The sequence below is a fragment of the Aptenodytes patagonicus genome, chromosome 3 (genome assembly GCF_965638725.1).
Source record: "Aptenodytes patagonicus chromosome 3, bAptPat1.pri.cur, whole genome shotgun sequence".
Lineage (NCBI taxonomy): Eukaryota > Metazoa > Chordata > Aves > Sphenisciformes > Spheniscidae > Aptenodytes > Aptenodytes patagonicus.
Genome location: NC_134951.1, coordinates 127,440,476 through 127,456,197, shown reverse-complemented (window position 1 = coordinate 127,456,197; position 15,722 = coordinate 127,440,476). Strand labels below are relative to the sequence as shown.

At 42.9% G+C, this 15,722-nt stretch overlaps 1 protein-coding gene across 2 annotated transcripts; it reads right to left on the bottom strand.

Moving 5' to 3' along the window:
* Window positions 1–424: 424 nt before the first annotated feature.
* Window positions 425–13,588, bottom strand: FAM161A (FAM161 centrosomal protein A). 2 transcript variants are annotated; one of them, XM_076335134.1, is made up of 7 exons: window positions 13,466–13,588; window positions 10,134–10,381; window positions 8,507–9,691; window positions 7,909–8,076; window positions 4,459–4,558; window positions 3,298–3,452; window positions 425–2,667 (listed from the first exon to the last, which is right to left on the bottom strand). In XM_076335134.1, exons 1-7 carry the CDS (start codon window positions 13,586–13,588, stop codon window positions 2,190–2,192), a joined length of 2,457 nt encoding a protein of 818 aa, XP_076191249.1. In that variant the 3' UTR covers window positions 425–2,189. The 2 variants fall into 2 exon arrangements, with proteins under 2 accessions (XP_076191249.1, XP_076191250.1); XM_076335135.1 differs by lacking the exon at window positions 7,909–8,076.
* Window positions 13,589–15,722: the final 2,134 nt, after the last annotated feature.

Sequence of the window (15,722 nt, the reverse complement as noted above, 5' to 3'; positions counted from 1 at the left end):
TTATCTGTGTGTTCATTAATTCTGTTCGTAAGGTCAATACAGTAAAAATTCAGTGAAAACCTCAGTTATACACAGGTCCCCAACTCCTCCTTCTAAAACCTAAAAAAAAAAAAGCATTGTTTTTGCTACTTCCTTCCAGTTCAAAGGAGTTTTAGTAATATTTTTAGTCTCTATCTTAATAGTTCAACAATTATATATTTATGTTCTTTTAGAACACTTAGTTGAGTCCTATCAGATCTTAAAAACAGATTTTTTTCTGATTTGAAACCTCTTCAAAATAATCTTTGAGAAAACCGTAATTTAGAGCTCCTCTGCCTTCTTTCAAAAAACCTGATTTACTAAAGAGACAAATATGAGTAATATGTGACTGTGAATTCAATAACATTGTACAACTCTTCAGAATTCCAGAATACTGACAAGCACAAGCAAACCAACCTTGAGTTTGTATTGCGGGGTTGTCAGGTATAACTAGGGATTGTAAACTGTGATTTTTTTTTTTCCTTGTGAAGTAATGATTAATATTTTCATGTATGACATATATACAACAGCTAGTTTATTTAAGTAAAAAAAGTTTCAAATTCATATTAGTTACGCTCACACTTAAAAATAAATAAAAGCAATAATGATAAAAATCTTCCAAACATTATTACACAGTTTCTCAAAGTCAGGAGGAAGAAATAATAACACATTTAGTTAGTGCTCTTGCATGCAGCGTGGAAGAAAATAATAAAAAAATAAAAATCCTTATTGCTAGTCATTGCAGATGCTTTTGCAAACCTGGTAGTTTTAACAAATGCGTTTACTAGTCAATGAATGTGTTTTGAGCACCTGTGCAATGTCGCATTATACTCTGTCCTGACAAAGCCTGTTTGCGATCTTTATTTGTGGCCTGTTATTATGTGGATGCATTCTTTCTTAACATCGTATACGACAGGTTAGCAAGAAAGCTAGTAATAGGAGGAGAAGGTGCTACTGATACAAAGAAGGAAAAAAAAAAACCCAAACCTTCCATTTGTATTCTTTGTTGTGTAGTAGCTAAAGTCCTGAGTAGCAAGTGTGTAAGAAAAGGTACTAAAGCACTTTTTTCCATTCTTTCATGCAGCTAGAGTTGCTGGGCTACATTTTTATCTGATGTAATAAGATTGTCTTTACAGTCTGTTTACTGTCTCAATAAAGAAATCTGAAGATTAATGTCAGCATTTGTTATGTTATGAAGAATGATTTTACACGATCATGCGAAGAGCTCTTCAAAACAAAATGGAGTTTGAAAGAACGGTTCTGGGGCTTGGTTAGACAGTAATATAAGATCTGCAGCATAACATATTATTCTGCTGATTTACTCTTCTACCTTACTTGTCTGTAAGCGTTAAAAATCTCTGAAAGCTTAAGTGGTTCCTCTCAGTGTATTCTAGGCATTTTCTCCACTATAGGGAGAGCAACTGCAATACTGTTAATATTTTAGCTGGACAAAGTAGTTGGATTGATATAACAGCTTGTTTCCTCCAAAAGCAGTAATCTTTTCTGGCCCTGGCACTCATCTGACCCATCACTGAGCCAATTCAGCTCACTTAAGACGGGAAGAAGACGAACCCCATGGGAAGAGGAGGGAGGAATTGAACAGATTAATTTGGCCATATTGTCTAACTGCACAACAAGTTTGTCTTCCTAGTGGCTGCTCTGCTAAAAACACTCAGAGGCCTTGCACAACAAACCCTTGTCTATTCATTGCCATCCTAGAAGATGTTGCAGGAACAGACCCCAGAAATATTGAAATGTTTGAGACTGGGAGGCACTGATAATGGCAAATTACTACTCCAAAATCTCATCTGGCTTTGCCAGCACATAGAAAGAGCTAGACATAAGACCTCAGTACTTACCAACGCAGCATGCAAGACATTATTGAACAGTGGTTGCCGTTCATTTTATGAACAGAGGTGCACTAATGTCACAGAAGACTAGAATAAAGAAGATTAATATTAAAGTAAATTCCTTTGTTGGTAGAAATTAGTAACTTGATCTTTCTTACTGGAAAATAGACGAAATTTCTGTGCTGGAAAGACTGTTAAGCTAAGAGGTCTAAATTCACAGAATTTTGTATCAGTAGCAAAGTGCCAAGTTTTTCTTTGTCTATTTCGCTGCCAGCAATGAAATAGGTTCCTGAGCCCCAGGCCATCCTGTCTGCCTTCCTTTCAGTCAGCTTCATCATCGCTGGGTTTCTCTTCTGAATAATCACTTTCGTATTCCTCATCCTCATATCTGAAGGCATCCTCAGCTTCAGGGTCAGACTGACCTTCCTCTTCACGCTCATGGGACTGGTCAGACCGAGAGCTGGGTCTTGACTGATCATCGTCCTCCTCCTGGGAATGGCCAAGCGACAGGCCTGCCTTTGCTTCCTCTTCTTCCTCCTCCTTCTCCTCGTCCTTTTCACGGTGCTGGTCAGAGTTGGGGCTGGACCCAGCCTCCTCTGCATGGCAAGGCTGATGAGCATAAGGGCTGGTTCTTGCCTCTTCCTCATCCTCCAGCTCTCTGGACTGGCCATCCTGGGCAGAGGTTTTGACACCTTTTCTCTTCTGTCCCTCCTCCTCCTCACGAGACTGCTCAGACCGAGGACTGCCGTCAGCTGCTTCCTCAAAGGATTCCCTTTCTTTCACTTTATCCTTGATGACTCTGAAAAGACAATTTGCATGTGTGATTTTTATTTTCAGGTAAGATGCTTTCCAGTAGGTTTTAAACTACCTTCAGGTAATCTAGGAGAAATCCTGGTAGACTTGGCTGGGGTGGAACTAGGGAAGGAAAAGGGAAGGGGGGACACTAGAGTCTCCTTTTACGCTAGAAAGTAACTCAACAGTATTGCTTATATATTTCAATGTTTTTATTTCCACTTCCTTTTAAATCACCATTAAACCTAATGGATACTGAAAAGTATTTCTTACAAGGCTTATTTTAAAAATTCAGTAAAGGTAATGCAGAATGAAGTGACTTACTAGCAACCTGCCGGAATATTTTGGGAAAGGAACAAATAAAAAATGTTTGTCTTAATTTTTCTTTGAAGTGCATTACATAACATATCCAGTGCTCTCTTCTGTTTTATGAAATAATATTTAATTCAGGAAGAACAATAAAAAATGCATACTAATGCTAACTTTAGTAAAGCTAACTACATAGTCAAATATTTACCTGGGAAATACTACAAATAATTAAAAAAAAAAAACCCCAACCCAAACCTACACATCAAAAATTACTTTCTAATTGCTAGGTGTGTAGTGGCAAAAAAAAAAAGCCTTCAGTAATCTCTACCTTTCTCTGGCATCAGTGGAGTTATTAAAATCTTCAGCACTGGAGCATTGTAGCAATTTAGTTGTTTGTCCTTTCTTTGAAACAAACTCTGGGCATATCCCCAGCGCTCTCAGTCTGTCAGAATAATGCTTTTCTGCAGCTATTCTGGCACTTTTCTGTAGGAAAACCACAATGGTTATGTTATCTAAGTGCATTAAATGCCTGTCTTTTGATTCTTTTGTTTGTTTATATTAATACTGTTTCATTAATTGCATCTGACAAGTTGAATGATTATTCACTGCAGGTAAGAATGGCAAAACAATACTCAAACTTTACACCAGATTTTCCTTTTCTGTACTAGTTTAAATCCGGTTTGCTCCCTGCGCCCACTGGCTAATGAAGAGCTATATATTCTGTATGTAGCTATTGAGGGAGGATGAGGAAGATGTGGACATGTAGAAAATCAGATGTAGTCTTCTAGGGCTTCTCCCTTATCCCCTCCTCCTCTTCTGTCTTCCCTCTCTGGGAGCTGCTGCCCTAAAAAAGTAGTATTGATTCACCTTCTTATAGTGCTATTTAACAAATTACATAGATGTGTGTCTCTGAGGGTGTAAATTCTGTTCCTCCAGGTAATATCTGAGTGAAGAGGACGTGTCCTCTGATCTACACAGATGTTCCTGCCCCGCACCGATGGCAGACCAGGAAACCCATACAGACAGAAGGGACAAGGGAACCAGTGATCTATGACTTGCTGCCTCTCTGGGTTTGGAAACGGGTCAGCGACCACACTACCAGCACATGGTCGTACTGAAACGGAGCGATAAAAATACTGCATCTGAGCTTTAAAGTAGATATTAATACTCAAATTTTCTTACCGCTTCTTTCCAAACTTAAACCTCTCACATTTTTGCTGTAAATTTTTGTTGTGTTTAGAGTTACTCACGTTATAACTGAATTGGACAACACGTTTAGAACAGCCATCTCAGTTCCCTGTGCAAGCAAGCCACGAATGCTTGGTCACAAAAATTAGTAATATTTATATGGAGATAGGGCAATTGAAATTAAAATGGACAAATACTGGTCTCAAAAGTCTTTCAAGTGTCTTCTATGTTTGAAATGTTTGACTACAAATGCCTTGTGCAGTACTTGAAGATAAGATTAAGAATACAGAAGCAAGACAACCTGAGTGACTCTTTCAAAAAGCAATGGCCTTTGATTTACTCTTTCTTCTATTTCTTGCAACTCTTGCAAATATTCTTGCATTCTCTGCTTCTCATAATTCCTAAGGGAAACAGAGTACAAGAGAAATTATTATTAATTTATAATACAAGAAGTAATTTTCTACAGCAGCTGAAAGTTAAATCGCTTATAACAAACTAAATATTGTCCTACTTAAAGATACATAAAAGGTAAATTACTTTATGGTGGTTACAGGGTTTGAGGTATATTGTCTCATTTTCACAGCAATTGCTTGCCTGTTAAGTACCGAACAAAACTGTCTCTAAAGTAGTCACTTTGGCTAAGCAGAGGGGTTCTGGCTAGTGAGGTTAATTAGGGGCTGAGTTTGGATTCTTAGGTTTTTTGGATACTTAGGGTTCTTTTTTTAACTTTAGATACCTAGGTTTTTTGAAATGATGATTTCATACAGATTTTCTAGTTGTTCTAAGTAAAATTAAACAGTTTGAAATGACTGATAAAATCAGAATACACCATAGGAAATTAATGTTTAGCAGGGCCTGTTGCGACAGGACAAGGGGGAATGGCTTTAAACTAAACGGGGGTAGATTTAGACTAGATATAAGGAAGAAATTTTTTACGCTGCGGGTGGTGAGGCACTGGAACAGGTGGCCCAGAGAAGTTGCAGATGCCCCATCCCTGGAAGTGTTCAAGGCCAGGCTGGACGGGGCTTTGAGCAACCTGGTCTAGTGGAAGGTGTCCCTGCCCAGGGCAGGGGGGTTGGACTAGATGACCTTTAGAGGTTCCTTCCAACCCAAACCATTCTATGATTCTATAATATTATTAAATAAAAATCAGTACTTTGAGGTAAAGTTTGATGATAAGAATCTTGCTACTTTACCAGTCTATCTCGCAAGAGGGGTGGCCACATTCTAGATCATAGTACACTTTTTCCTAGTTGGTTTGTCAAGGGCCCAGCCAATATAGCAGGATGACAAAACTGTTGATTCATCAACTGAAATTATACCTCAGATCATAGTAAGCACTAGATAATCCAGATAGCATGGGTTGTAATCCTCGGTGTGTGACAGAGACACCTCTTTGTGATGTTGCCTCTGTACTGGGCCAGCTCTAGCATTACCAAGTCAGACGTTTAAGGGCAAGTATGAGAGCTAGGGGGCATTTTACACTTCTGTCTCCTCCTGCCTCTTTCCCTTACCATCCTCTGAATTTCTGCAGTATGGCTGTGCATTAAGGCAAGTTATTCACCAGTTTGAAGGAGTGAACTTCATTGTTGCTACTTGCTTGCTCTCTTGGGCGGCTTTCTACAAACCTAATTATCTGTTAGAAGAGCACTTACATTAATATACTTTATTACCCAGCCTATGCTGAAATAAGCGTTATCAAGTTAAGCACTTGTACCAGCCTTAATGCATCAGCACTAGGGAAGTAATCCTGCTTTGTAATAGCATAATTTTATGTGCAGACAAGAATTAAGCATGAGTGTTATACAATACTCCTGAAATCTGATTAAGCTAAATACTGTAATATGAAGTTTGCTGTTGAATGAACTCAAATGAAATCTGTAAGCCCACCCACTGTCTCAATTCTCCACCTTGCTACTGTAACTCAAGCAGAAAAACAATTTCTGTCCTAGAGTCAGCAGATCATCTGCCCAAGGACACTTACATTATAAAGCTCCTGTTATTAACGGTATCTGCTGGTTGTGTCACAAAAGCAACTGCGCTTGAGCTCTGCCTCTAACAAAATAGTTAGAAGGGACTGCCCTCTTTGACCTGCACCTCCACCACTGCATCTCTGCATCTCCAGGACCCTGTGTAGGCTCTGCTTCTCCTAGACCACTGCTTCTTCCTATGTGTGCTTTGGCTTCAGCTGTCTTTGGGGGAGCTGGTAGGTGGGCATAGATGTATGCTGGATCGTCACTGACTGCCCACGTGGCCATTGTTGCAATGCTGCTTCTAGCATATCCTGGCTGAGCCACTGCACTTCATGCTTTCAGCATGTGAGAATGCACGTGCTTCAGCTTCTGCTACATTTTCTCTTTCTGGTCATGGTGAAGCAACATTGGTGGTAAATAACCATTACAAAGTTTGCTGGTGGAACAATGTGCAAAATTGTCTCGCAGATGGTGCTGCGCTCTTAAACAGCCCGGAGTTTAAAGTCTATTAAGAATAAACCCCCAGTTTCCTATTTTAGCTATAAAGAAAGAAGAGACCCATGTAAAGCAAAAAAAAAAAAAAAAAGATGAAACCTTATTTGTTACCTTTTAACTCAGCCATAAAGACAGCCCTAGCCTCCACCCTCATTTCAGAAAGATCTCTATCCTGGACCATATTCTAAACACCTTAAAGTTTAGTATGGTAACTTAAAAGTTGCTAGTCCAAGCTATGAATCCTGTAATCAGGTGTATCTCATGATCATCCACCCTTGTATTGTTTTGCCCTACTACTGTCAGTTACTGGCAACTTGCCTGGTTACTGGAAATCGGGATTCATAGTCGCTGCCCAAGAATCCTGCCTATGCATGAAGCAACAGGGGCAGAGCAGTCAGTACCTCTCACTGTCTCCATGTAACAGCACTTAAATGGATGATGCTGCTGCAGTGCCATCATGCCAAGACACATTATAAACCTCACTAAAAACTCGTTCAAACAGGACTAATTTTTTTTTTTCCTAGGATTAAAAAGAACAAGAAGCTGGAATGGTTAAATTGGGCACAAACACAAGGTTGAGCAGCAATTCTGGAGTTAAATCAGCATCGGAGAGCTGGAGCCATCTGGACTGCTAGCTTACAGCACACTGAGAAGGCCCTGATGTTGTTCCCTGTGTACTACTTTTCTCAGTTGTATAGAAACAGTTTTTGAATTTTATCTCTACTAAAGGTAACTTTGGAATCCATTCCTCCTAACATTCATCCTAAGCACCAGCAGCTTCCTGGTTAGCTCCTGATAAGTCTGCTAAGTTAAAAAATAATATTCCTGCTCTGATTTTCCCTCTTAAGAGGGGACCTGCTGGGACAAAGAAGCGAATTGTGAAATGTTCGCTACTGTAGGAGACAGCTAGCACCAAAGTTGTACCAACACCTATCAATCCAGCAGTGCAAGGATATTCTGTAACTACACTGTTCCTCTTCCTTTTGATGTTTTTTAAACCTTTTTTCTTTAGTTGATATGTCAATTGAGAAAACACAGGAGTCTCCTGTTGGCTAATCTATAATACTATAAGGTGGAACATATAGATCGAAATCATTAGAACAGGCAACAATTTCCCAGTTGAAATACTAAATTTGGCCACTTCATTTACTAGCTGCTCGTACAGTGTATAATTTATCAAATGTGTAATTATGTAAAATTAGACTATGCTATTTTTTACATTGTATGTTTAACATACAACGTAGAATGAGAGGTTCAGGATTCAGGGGAATGCAACAAAATACCTGAATGTTTTTAGTTTGGATTTAGACATCTGAGCTAGGCTCTGATGTGGGTCATTGGCCTCAGCCCGAGTTGTTACAATTTTCTTGAGTTTTTTCGTTCTTTGTTTCTGCTTTGTTCTGTTCCTTTTTTGTTGTTCTTCCAGCTTTCTCTTTTCCGCAAGTGTATTCCTGGGTGGAAAAATAAACTAAGGCTGAATTCATATTAAATCAAGAGCAAGACTTCAAAGGAAGCTTTGGCAAAGGAGATTCAAAAGAGAAAAACAGGGTGAAGACAGGGTTGGCATAAGAGGACACGAGGTATGTGCCATTTTAAGGGATTCAGGGAAATTATTGATTTAGGGGATCCTGGGAAACAGCAGTCATTTGTCCCTTTCCTATGGACGTTCCAAGAAAAATGCACTATGTTTCATTAACACTCATAAATACTAATTAAGTCCTATATTGAAAGATTTTAAGTTTTCTATTATAATTAAGTCCTTATATTAATGTATTAAGTCCTATATGCACTGCATGGAAGAACTGACTACATATGTAGAAATACAAAAGAAATCTACTCTTAAAGTGTATATAAAACGTAGAGCGTTGCTAAAGTAGTCACCTCATGGCTTGTAGCCGTCGTCTTGTGGATTCTGTGATTTTTGGCGATTTAGCTTCCCCAAATCCTGAGAGATGTGAATTTGCACTTGAATGTCTCATTTGAGGTTTGCGTCTTGGAGAGGCATATGGCCAGCGTGTTTCTTTCAACTTTTCTTCGTCCTCTTGAATGTCCTTCAAAATCTTCCCCTTGTTTGAGGGAATATACGGAGTACGAAGATCGAAAGGTTCACAGACTGTAAGGTGTTTCACTTGTTTTTGTTGCAGGAGCCGTTTCTGAAATTTCTGGTGTAGTAATTCAAAATCCGGAACATTTGATTTGATCCTGGGTTTATGTTCTGTTTCCTTTGGTTCAACGCACTTGTGTTTCTTCCTTTTATTGGTATCTTTTAAAGCCAGTCTGCTGTTGGGTAGAGATGAATTACGTAGCAACTCTTCAGCTCTCATTCTGATCCTGATTTCTCTGTAGAGCTCTTCCTCCTTTAGCTTGTCGTTAACGGCTGCACCATAAACACATTTAGGAACTGGTTTTGCTTTGAACGGTTTTGTTTTCTTTTCAGGTGTGGAAAGGTCTCTTAATTGCATTTTCCTAATTTCATTCCTTTGCTTCTCTCGTTCAATGAATTTAAATGGCTTCTGAGAAGCCGCGAGCTTGAGTTTGCTTCTCTCTTTCACAGACCTCCTGCGTTCTTCGTTTCGTTGCACAATTTCATGGTAGAGCGGAAGGAAGATGGCAGCAGGCACTGGGTTGGCTCGGAACTTTTTCTGACACTCTGCTTCTTCCTCTAGTTGCTTCTTCAATAAGTTATTTTCTATTTCAATCTGTGACTTTGATTTGACATTCTGTTCTTTTTTCCTAGCTTCTCTAATAGTCATCTGGAAAGGCTTGGGCACAGTAACTTTTGGTGACCATGCCTTCTGTTTCTTCCGTACCATTCTGAAGGCTGGTGAGCTTGGTAAACTGTGTTTGGTGCGGGAGACGTAGTCTTCCACAGAGAACCCGTCCCACATTTTTTCAATCTGTTCCTTGGCAAATGCAGATGATCCAGTTTCACTACCATTTTCTTCAAAGGCTAATTCTTTGTCAGACCCATCAGATATACTTGAGCCTAAGGGATCACTTAAGTCAGAGTCTGAAAAGGATTTGTGCAAATTTAGAGGCTGACACGAGCTCTTCTCCCAAGTTGGCCTTTAAAAAAGGAAAAAAAAGTTGTTTTGAGTCTAGTCCAACATTGATGCAAAGCCAGTGACTTCCACTTTAAGGTATCATCATTAGAAAAAAAAATAACAGCACTGGTAGGGAAGAAGAGAGGGGGGAAAAGAGAAGCACATTGGGCACTCACACCAGATCATAGTTTTAAGTAAGCGCTGATCAAGTCAGCACTTCTTAAAGAAAGGCACCGTGTTCTACTAAACATGTTGCCCAGTCTCTGCTGCACACACTTGTAAATCTCACAGTCTGTTAGCAAGGTGAACAAGCATTTTTATTACTAAAACTAACTTTTCTGTGATTATCTGCTTATAGCAAATGGGGAGAGTAACACTTCCCAGCCCCAGAAAAAAACCTGCTGTTTTATAGATGTCTGCAAAGCATTTGAGAATCTTCAGATAAAAGGTACCACCAAACTTACCTACAACACGTGTTAGAAGCAGCATTTTTCTTGTCCGAGGGTTGTACTCCTTTTAAATACAGTTTATTCCGATACATACTTTCTAATTTTGCCATGGTCTCCAAGTGGGCATTCTTCAACTCTTCTAGCTTCAAGTAATATTCTTGATTTGAATTGTGCATTTTGGAAAAGTCTATCCACTTGTCAGAGTCTCCATTTAGAGAGAGGGCCTGCTCTCTGTTGGTATTTGAATCCAAATCAAAACCATCCTAGAAGAGATGTTTAAAATTTTCTGACTGTTAGAAGAAAGGGGAACAAGGTTCTTAATACTGCTTTATCCTAATTAAGTCTCATGAATGATACAGTAACAGCAAATAGATACACCTGTATACAAATGTTAATGCAGAGTTACAGGGAATAATATTGCATAATAATTTATATCCTAAGAGTCCTATTTAAAGCATGTAAAATTCCTAAGTCTGTCCCTGTAATCAAGATATTTATACCAGGAAATATGATCAAAGGGACTTACCAAAAGAAAAAAGTTATAACTATTTTGTAAAGTGTAGTTTTTACTTGATTACTACACAGCTCTAAAGAAGCCTTTATTTAAAACCAGACAAAACCACAGCAGAACCTTCTCTGCCTTCCGTTTCCATAAGCATTCTTTAAACTAAAGTTGCCGGGGGAGGGGAACCTCAATCCATCCCACTCCTACCAGTTTGATGCCAGAGCCAGCAACAGATGCCCAGAGCCTGGAGAAGGGACACAGGTCAGCAGGAGAGCGCCTGAAGAGCAGCACAAAGGAACTCCAGGCAGTAAGACAGCTTCGTCGGGGGCCAACTTAAATGCCTCTGTGCAAACGCATGTAGCATGGGGAATAAACAAGAGGAGTTAGAGACGTGCGTGTGCCTGCAGGGCTATGATCTTATTGGCATCACAGAGATGTGGTGGGATGGCTCCTATGACTGGAGTGTTGGGATGGAGGGATACAGGCTCTTTAGGAAGGACAGGCAGGGGTGATGAGGAGGGGGTGTTGCCCTCTATGTCAGTGACCAGCTGGAGTGCGTGGAGCTCTGCCTGGGGATGGATGAGGAGCTGACCAAGAGCTTGTGGGTCAGGATTAAAGGGAGAGCAGGGACAGGTGACATTACAGTGGGGGTCTGCTACAGGCCACCTGACCAGGAAGACTGAATGGATGAGGCCCTCTATAGACAGATAGGAGCAGCCTCACGCTCACAAGTCCTGGTCCTCATGGGGGACTTCAACCACCCTGATATCTGTTGGAGGGACAACACAGCAGGGCATAAGCAAGCCAGGAGGTTCCTGGAGTGTGTTGATGGTAACTTCCTTTTCCAAGTGGTAGAGGAGCCAATGAGGAGAGGTGCTATGCTGGACCTTGTTCTCACCAACAAGGAGGGGCTGGTGGGGAATGTGAAGCTCAAGGGCAGCCTGGGCTGCAGTGACCACGAAATGGTGGAGTTCAAGATCCTTAAGGCACCGAGGAGGGCGCACAGCAAGCTCACTACCCTGGACTTCAGGAGAGCAGACTTTGGCCTCTTCAGGGATCTGCTTGGCAGAGTACCATGGGACAAAGCCCTGGAGGGAAGAGGGCCCCAAGAAAGCTGGGTAATATTCAAGGATCACCTCCTCCAAGCTCAGGAGCGATGCATCCCAACAAAGAGGAAGTCAGGCAAAAACGCCAGGAGGCCTGCATGGATGAACAAGGAGCTCCTGGACCAACTCAGACACAAAAAGGAAGCCTACAGAGGGTGGAAGCAAGGACAGATACCGTGACGAATACAGAGAAATTGTCTGAGCAGCCAGGATTAGGAGATGATTCTCCCCCTCTACTCTGCTTTCATGAGACCCCAACCTGGAGTACTGCATTCAGCTCTGGGACCCCCAGCATAAGGAGGACATGGACCTGTTGGAGCGAGTCCAGAGGAGGGCCATGAAGACCATCAGAGCGCTGGAGCACCTCTCCTATGAAGACAGGCTGAGAGAGTTGGGGTTGTTCAGCCTGGAGAAGAGAAGGTTCCAGGGAGACCTTCTAGCAGCCTTCCAGTACCTGAAGGGGGCCTTCAAGAAAGCTGGAGAGGGACTTTTTACAAGGGCATGTGGTGATAGGACAAGGGGTAATGGCTTTGAACTGAAAGAGGGTAGATTTAGATTAGGTACAAGGGAGAAATTCTTCACTCTGAGGGTGGTGAGGCACTGGAACAGGTGGCCCAGAGAAGCTGTGGATGCCCCATCCCTGGAAGTGTTCAAGGCCAGGTTGGATGGGGCTTTGAGCAACCTGGTCTAGTGGAAGGTGTCCCTGCCCAGGGCAGGGGGGTTGGAACTAGATGATCCTTAAGGTCCCTTCCAACCCAAACCATTCTATGATTCTAAAAATAAGTCACTAGGTATCTTGTGTATAAATGTTTATTCCCATTTCCATAACTTACTGTGAAATGACGGAGATTCTGCACAGCTTATAGTTGCAATACTGTTTGGCAGCTTGCAGCAGTGTGCAGGTAAGCACATTCTTTAAACATTTTTAAAGCTTACACAAGCTAGAGAAGTTACTAAAACCAGGTTAGTCTGCATTACAAAGGCTTCCTTTATGTTATTTTTAAGCACCACATTTTAAAAAATTACAGGACTAGTTTCTTTATCCAAAAACTAGAATAATACTTTTCCACAGAGGTGTTTTAATAAGCTTTGACATTCCAACAAAAAGTCGTTGTTTATGTTTTGTCAGGTTTTCACTGCAAAAATCTCCAACTCGTTTTTTCCATAGCATAGTGACCTAATGCAACATGAATTACGTGATCAAAGAAACAAACTTAAAAGGCCTTTACAGAACGCCCTGCGAAAGGCACCGTCCATAATAATCTGCTGCTTCTGCCATTGCCTATAAACCTCCCGTTTCAGTTCTTGACCTGCAGAATGATCCAAGTCAAATCTGCTCTTCAACCACCGGGGTGTAACAAGCTCATTAAGAGCTTGGTGTTGCACAGGCGCTGCAGCAGGACCATCTGTCAGGTTTTTCTACGTGTGTGTGTGTGTGTGTGTACTTGTGCCACTTGGCACTGCCAGGAGGTGCAAAAACGTGCCAAAGGCTGTTTTGGCTCGCAGTGCAGGAGGAAAGCGGAGGCCCTTCTCCGGGGCAGGTTTGCGGTGCAAAGGGGAGGCAGCGGGTGCACAGCAGGTACGGCCAGGTAAAGGTGAGCCCGTCGCCCCGCCTCAGGCCTCCCGCCTCCCCCGGTTGCCCGACAACCCCTAACGGCGCTTCCCCCCTCCTGCCCGCCGTCAGCCGTGCTCTGGGGCCCGGGAGCCCCACACCCCCTCCCCGCCCCCGGCGGTACCTGCGCGGCGGCGGGCGGCGGCGGCCCCCGCTCGTACAGCGCGGCGGGCGCTCGGGTGCGCGGGTCCAGCGGGGTGCGGAGGCAGGAGGCAGCCAGCCGCGCCGCTCGGTGCGCCGCCTCCATGGCGCCCGCCTCCCCCCGCCGCCGGCGGGCGAGGAAACCGAGGAAGGAGGCGGCCCCCGCGGCGGGGGCCGGGCCGGCTCCCGCTCCGCCTCCGCGGCGTGGCCGGCAGCGGCGGGAGGCGGCCCGTTGAACGGAAGAGGAGGGCTTTATCCGCCGCCGGGGCGGAGGGGCCCGGCCGTTTCTGTTCAGCCGGGGACGGCCGGCAGCGCGGCTCTGGACGGGGAAGGTGCTGCTGCCCGCCGCGGGGCCGCCTTCGGAAGGGCGAGGGGAGCCGAGGCCTGCCAGAGCCCTTTGGAGAGGCGGCAGCAGCTCCTGCCCTGCCCCAAGGAGGGGCCGGGAACCAACGCGGCCCTTCTGCCGGCCACCCTCCGGTCCGCGTGCGGGACGGACGCCGCCTGGTCCTCGAGTGCCTGCAAGGAGGCGGTGGAGGCCTGGGGTTCGGGGCTAGAGCCTGCCTCCACTGCCTGCCTGCATCTGCAACGCTTGCCCTCTGCCGCGTTCGTCTGGATGCTCCCCGTACCGATTTTTAGGTGACTTCTTGCAGGATTTTAGTTGGAACGTGTAATTCTCTCTCCTTGACAAGCCCGTGTTTTTTTACTCCCTCGTTATTAAAGAAGCTTCTCCCGTCTTAAAAGTTTGTACTTCAGATAAGCAATTACAGAATAAGGGTAAACCAGGATCAGCAGGAATATTCCTCCACCTCTGCAGAGGCACGAATGGTTGATGGACCTATTTCTCGTAGTGAAGTTGCAACTATTTTTTATGTAAAGAAACAGATGAGAAGATTAAACTGCACACTAGTTGCTGTAAGTCTTGTCAAGAATTGGAAGTTTGTGATGATGGGGAAGAAAAGCTTTAATCAAAGTCAGTATCTAAACGAAGAGAGATCATTGTTGGATGTAACCCTGTGGGGTAAGGCATCATTTGTAATTTTAAACAGCCAATAAATAATTCATGCAGAGCATTGATGCCTAAATCGATTGTCTAGTTTTTAGTATTTGAATTATTCTGAATGCTTGACTTAAATAACTAAGTCATAGGAAAGTATTTCAACACTAGCTGGTCAACAGTGTGGTGGAAGTTTACTCAAAAGCTCCAGATCTGACCGATTGTAAATAGAAATGCAAGTTAGAGAGTCATGAAAGAAATACTCTCCTTTAGACATAAAGAGGAATCTGGCCATTCAGTACAGCAGTGAAGATGAAAGGGTTAATTCAAGATTTCAGGCTAAGAATTACAAGTTGAAAAAATGTTTATTCTAAACTATGAAATGTAACATTAAGAACAAATTAGCTCTAAAGTGAATGAATCCTGGGGCAGCTGGGATGTTCCCGGGAGTTGAGAACCCCCGTATTACAGCTCACCCTAATGAGGTGACTAGCTAAGGCACTGAGGTGCGGCGACACCAACAAGGGGTACCCATTTCCTTCAGGTAATCATAGATTTTAATGTATAGTTTGACTTGTTTTAAAAAAGTGTAATTTGCGTTACTACTTTTTGACTTCTCAGCCAGTTTTGGGAAAACCAACTAATTTGGGGGGGTGGGAGGGAGGTGTGTGGATTAAACTGTCCAAAAACTTCACTCCTGGCGTTTTCCTAAACGGAACGGGGAGTTGAACACCACCATGATGGAAGCGACTAAAAGGACAGTTACAACTGTTTCAGAGACGCACCTCTTATCCAAAACTGATTTTAAATAAATCCCTATGACTATAGAAACCCAGTTACAGTAACGTTATCCTTCCCTTTTCAGAACTAGGTTTAGTTTTGACACTCACACGTCACTGTTGGGTGAAGTACCAAAAGCTGCACGTAAAGACTGCCCTTCGTAATGCTCTGGATCATGGGATGGCATCAGAAACCACTGCGGCCTTCAGGAGACTAAACAGAGCAAGGCCTGTGGTCGTATTCTGATGTGCTGTCGCTGCCACAACACCCCTTCGCTCGAGCCGGTCACAGTTAGGGGAAATAATACCACTCCATTATGGAAAACCTTTAGAGAAGCAGCTCTAAGCTAGCAGGTTACTAGAGCGCAAATTCAGGCGTGGTTTTAGAATGTATTACAAGAGCTAATTACTTGCTATTAAACTTCAGAGCTAAGTGGAACATGTAGCACAGAAAAGCAAATGTAACA

Bases quoted from the DNA above. Each gene is read 5' to 3' on its own strand.
- FAM161A (XM_076335134.1), bottom strand. From the start codon at position 13,588: ATGGAGGCGGCGCACCGAGCGGCGCGGCTGGCTGCCTCCTGCCTCCGC. The intron at 10,382-13,465 runs GTACCGCCGGGG...CATCTCTTCTAG, and splicing joins CGCCGCCCGCCGCCGCGCAG to GATGGTTTTGATTTGGATTC. The intron at 3,453-4,458 runs GTTGTCTTGCTT...GTTTTCCTACAG, and splicing joins TTTTTGAAAGAGTCACTCAG to AAAAGTGCCAGAATAGCTGC.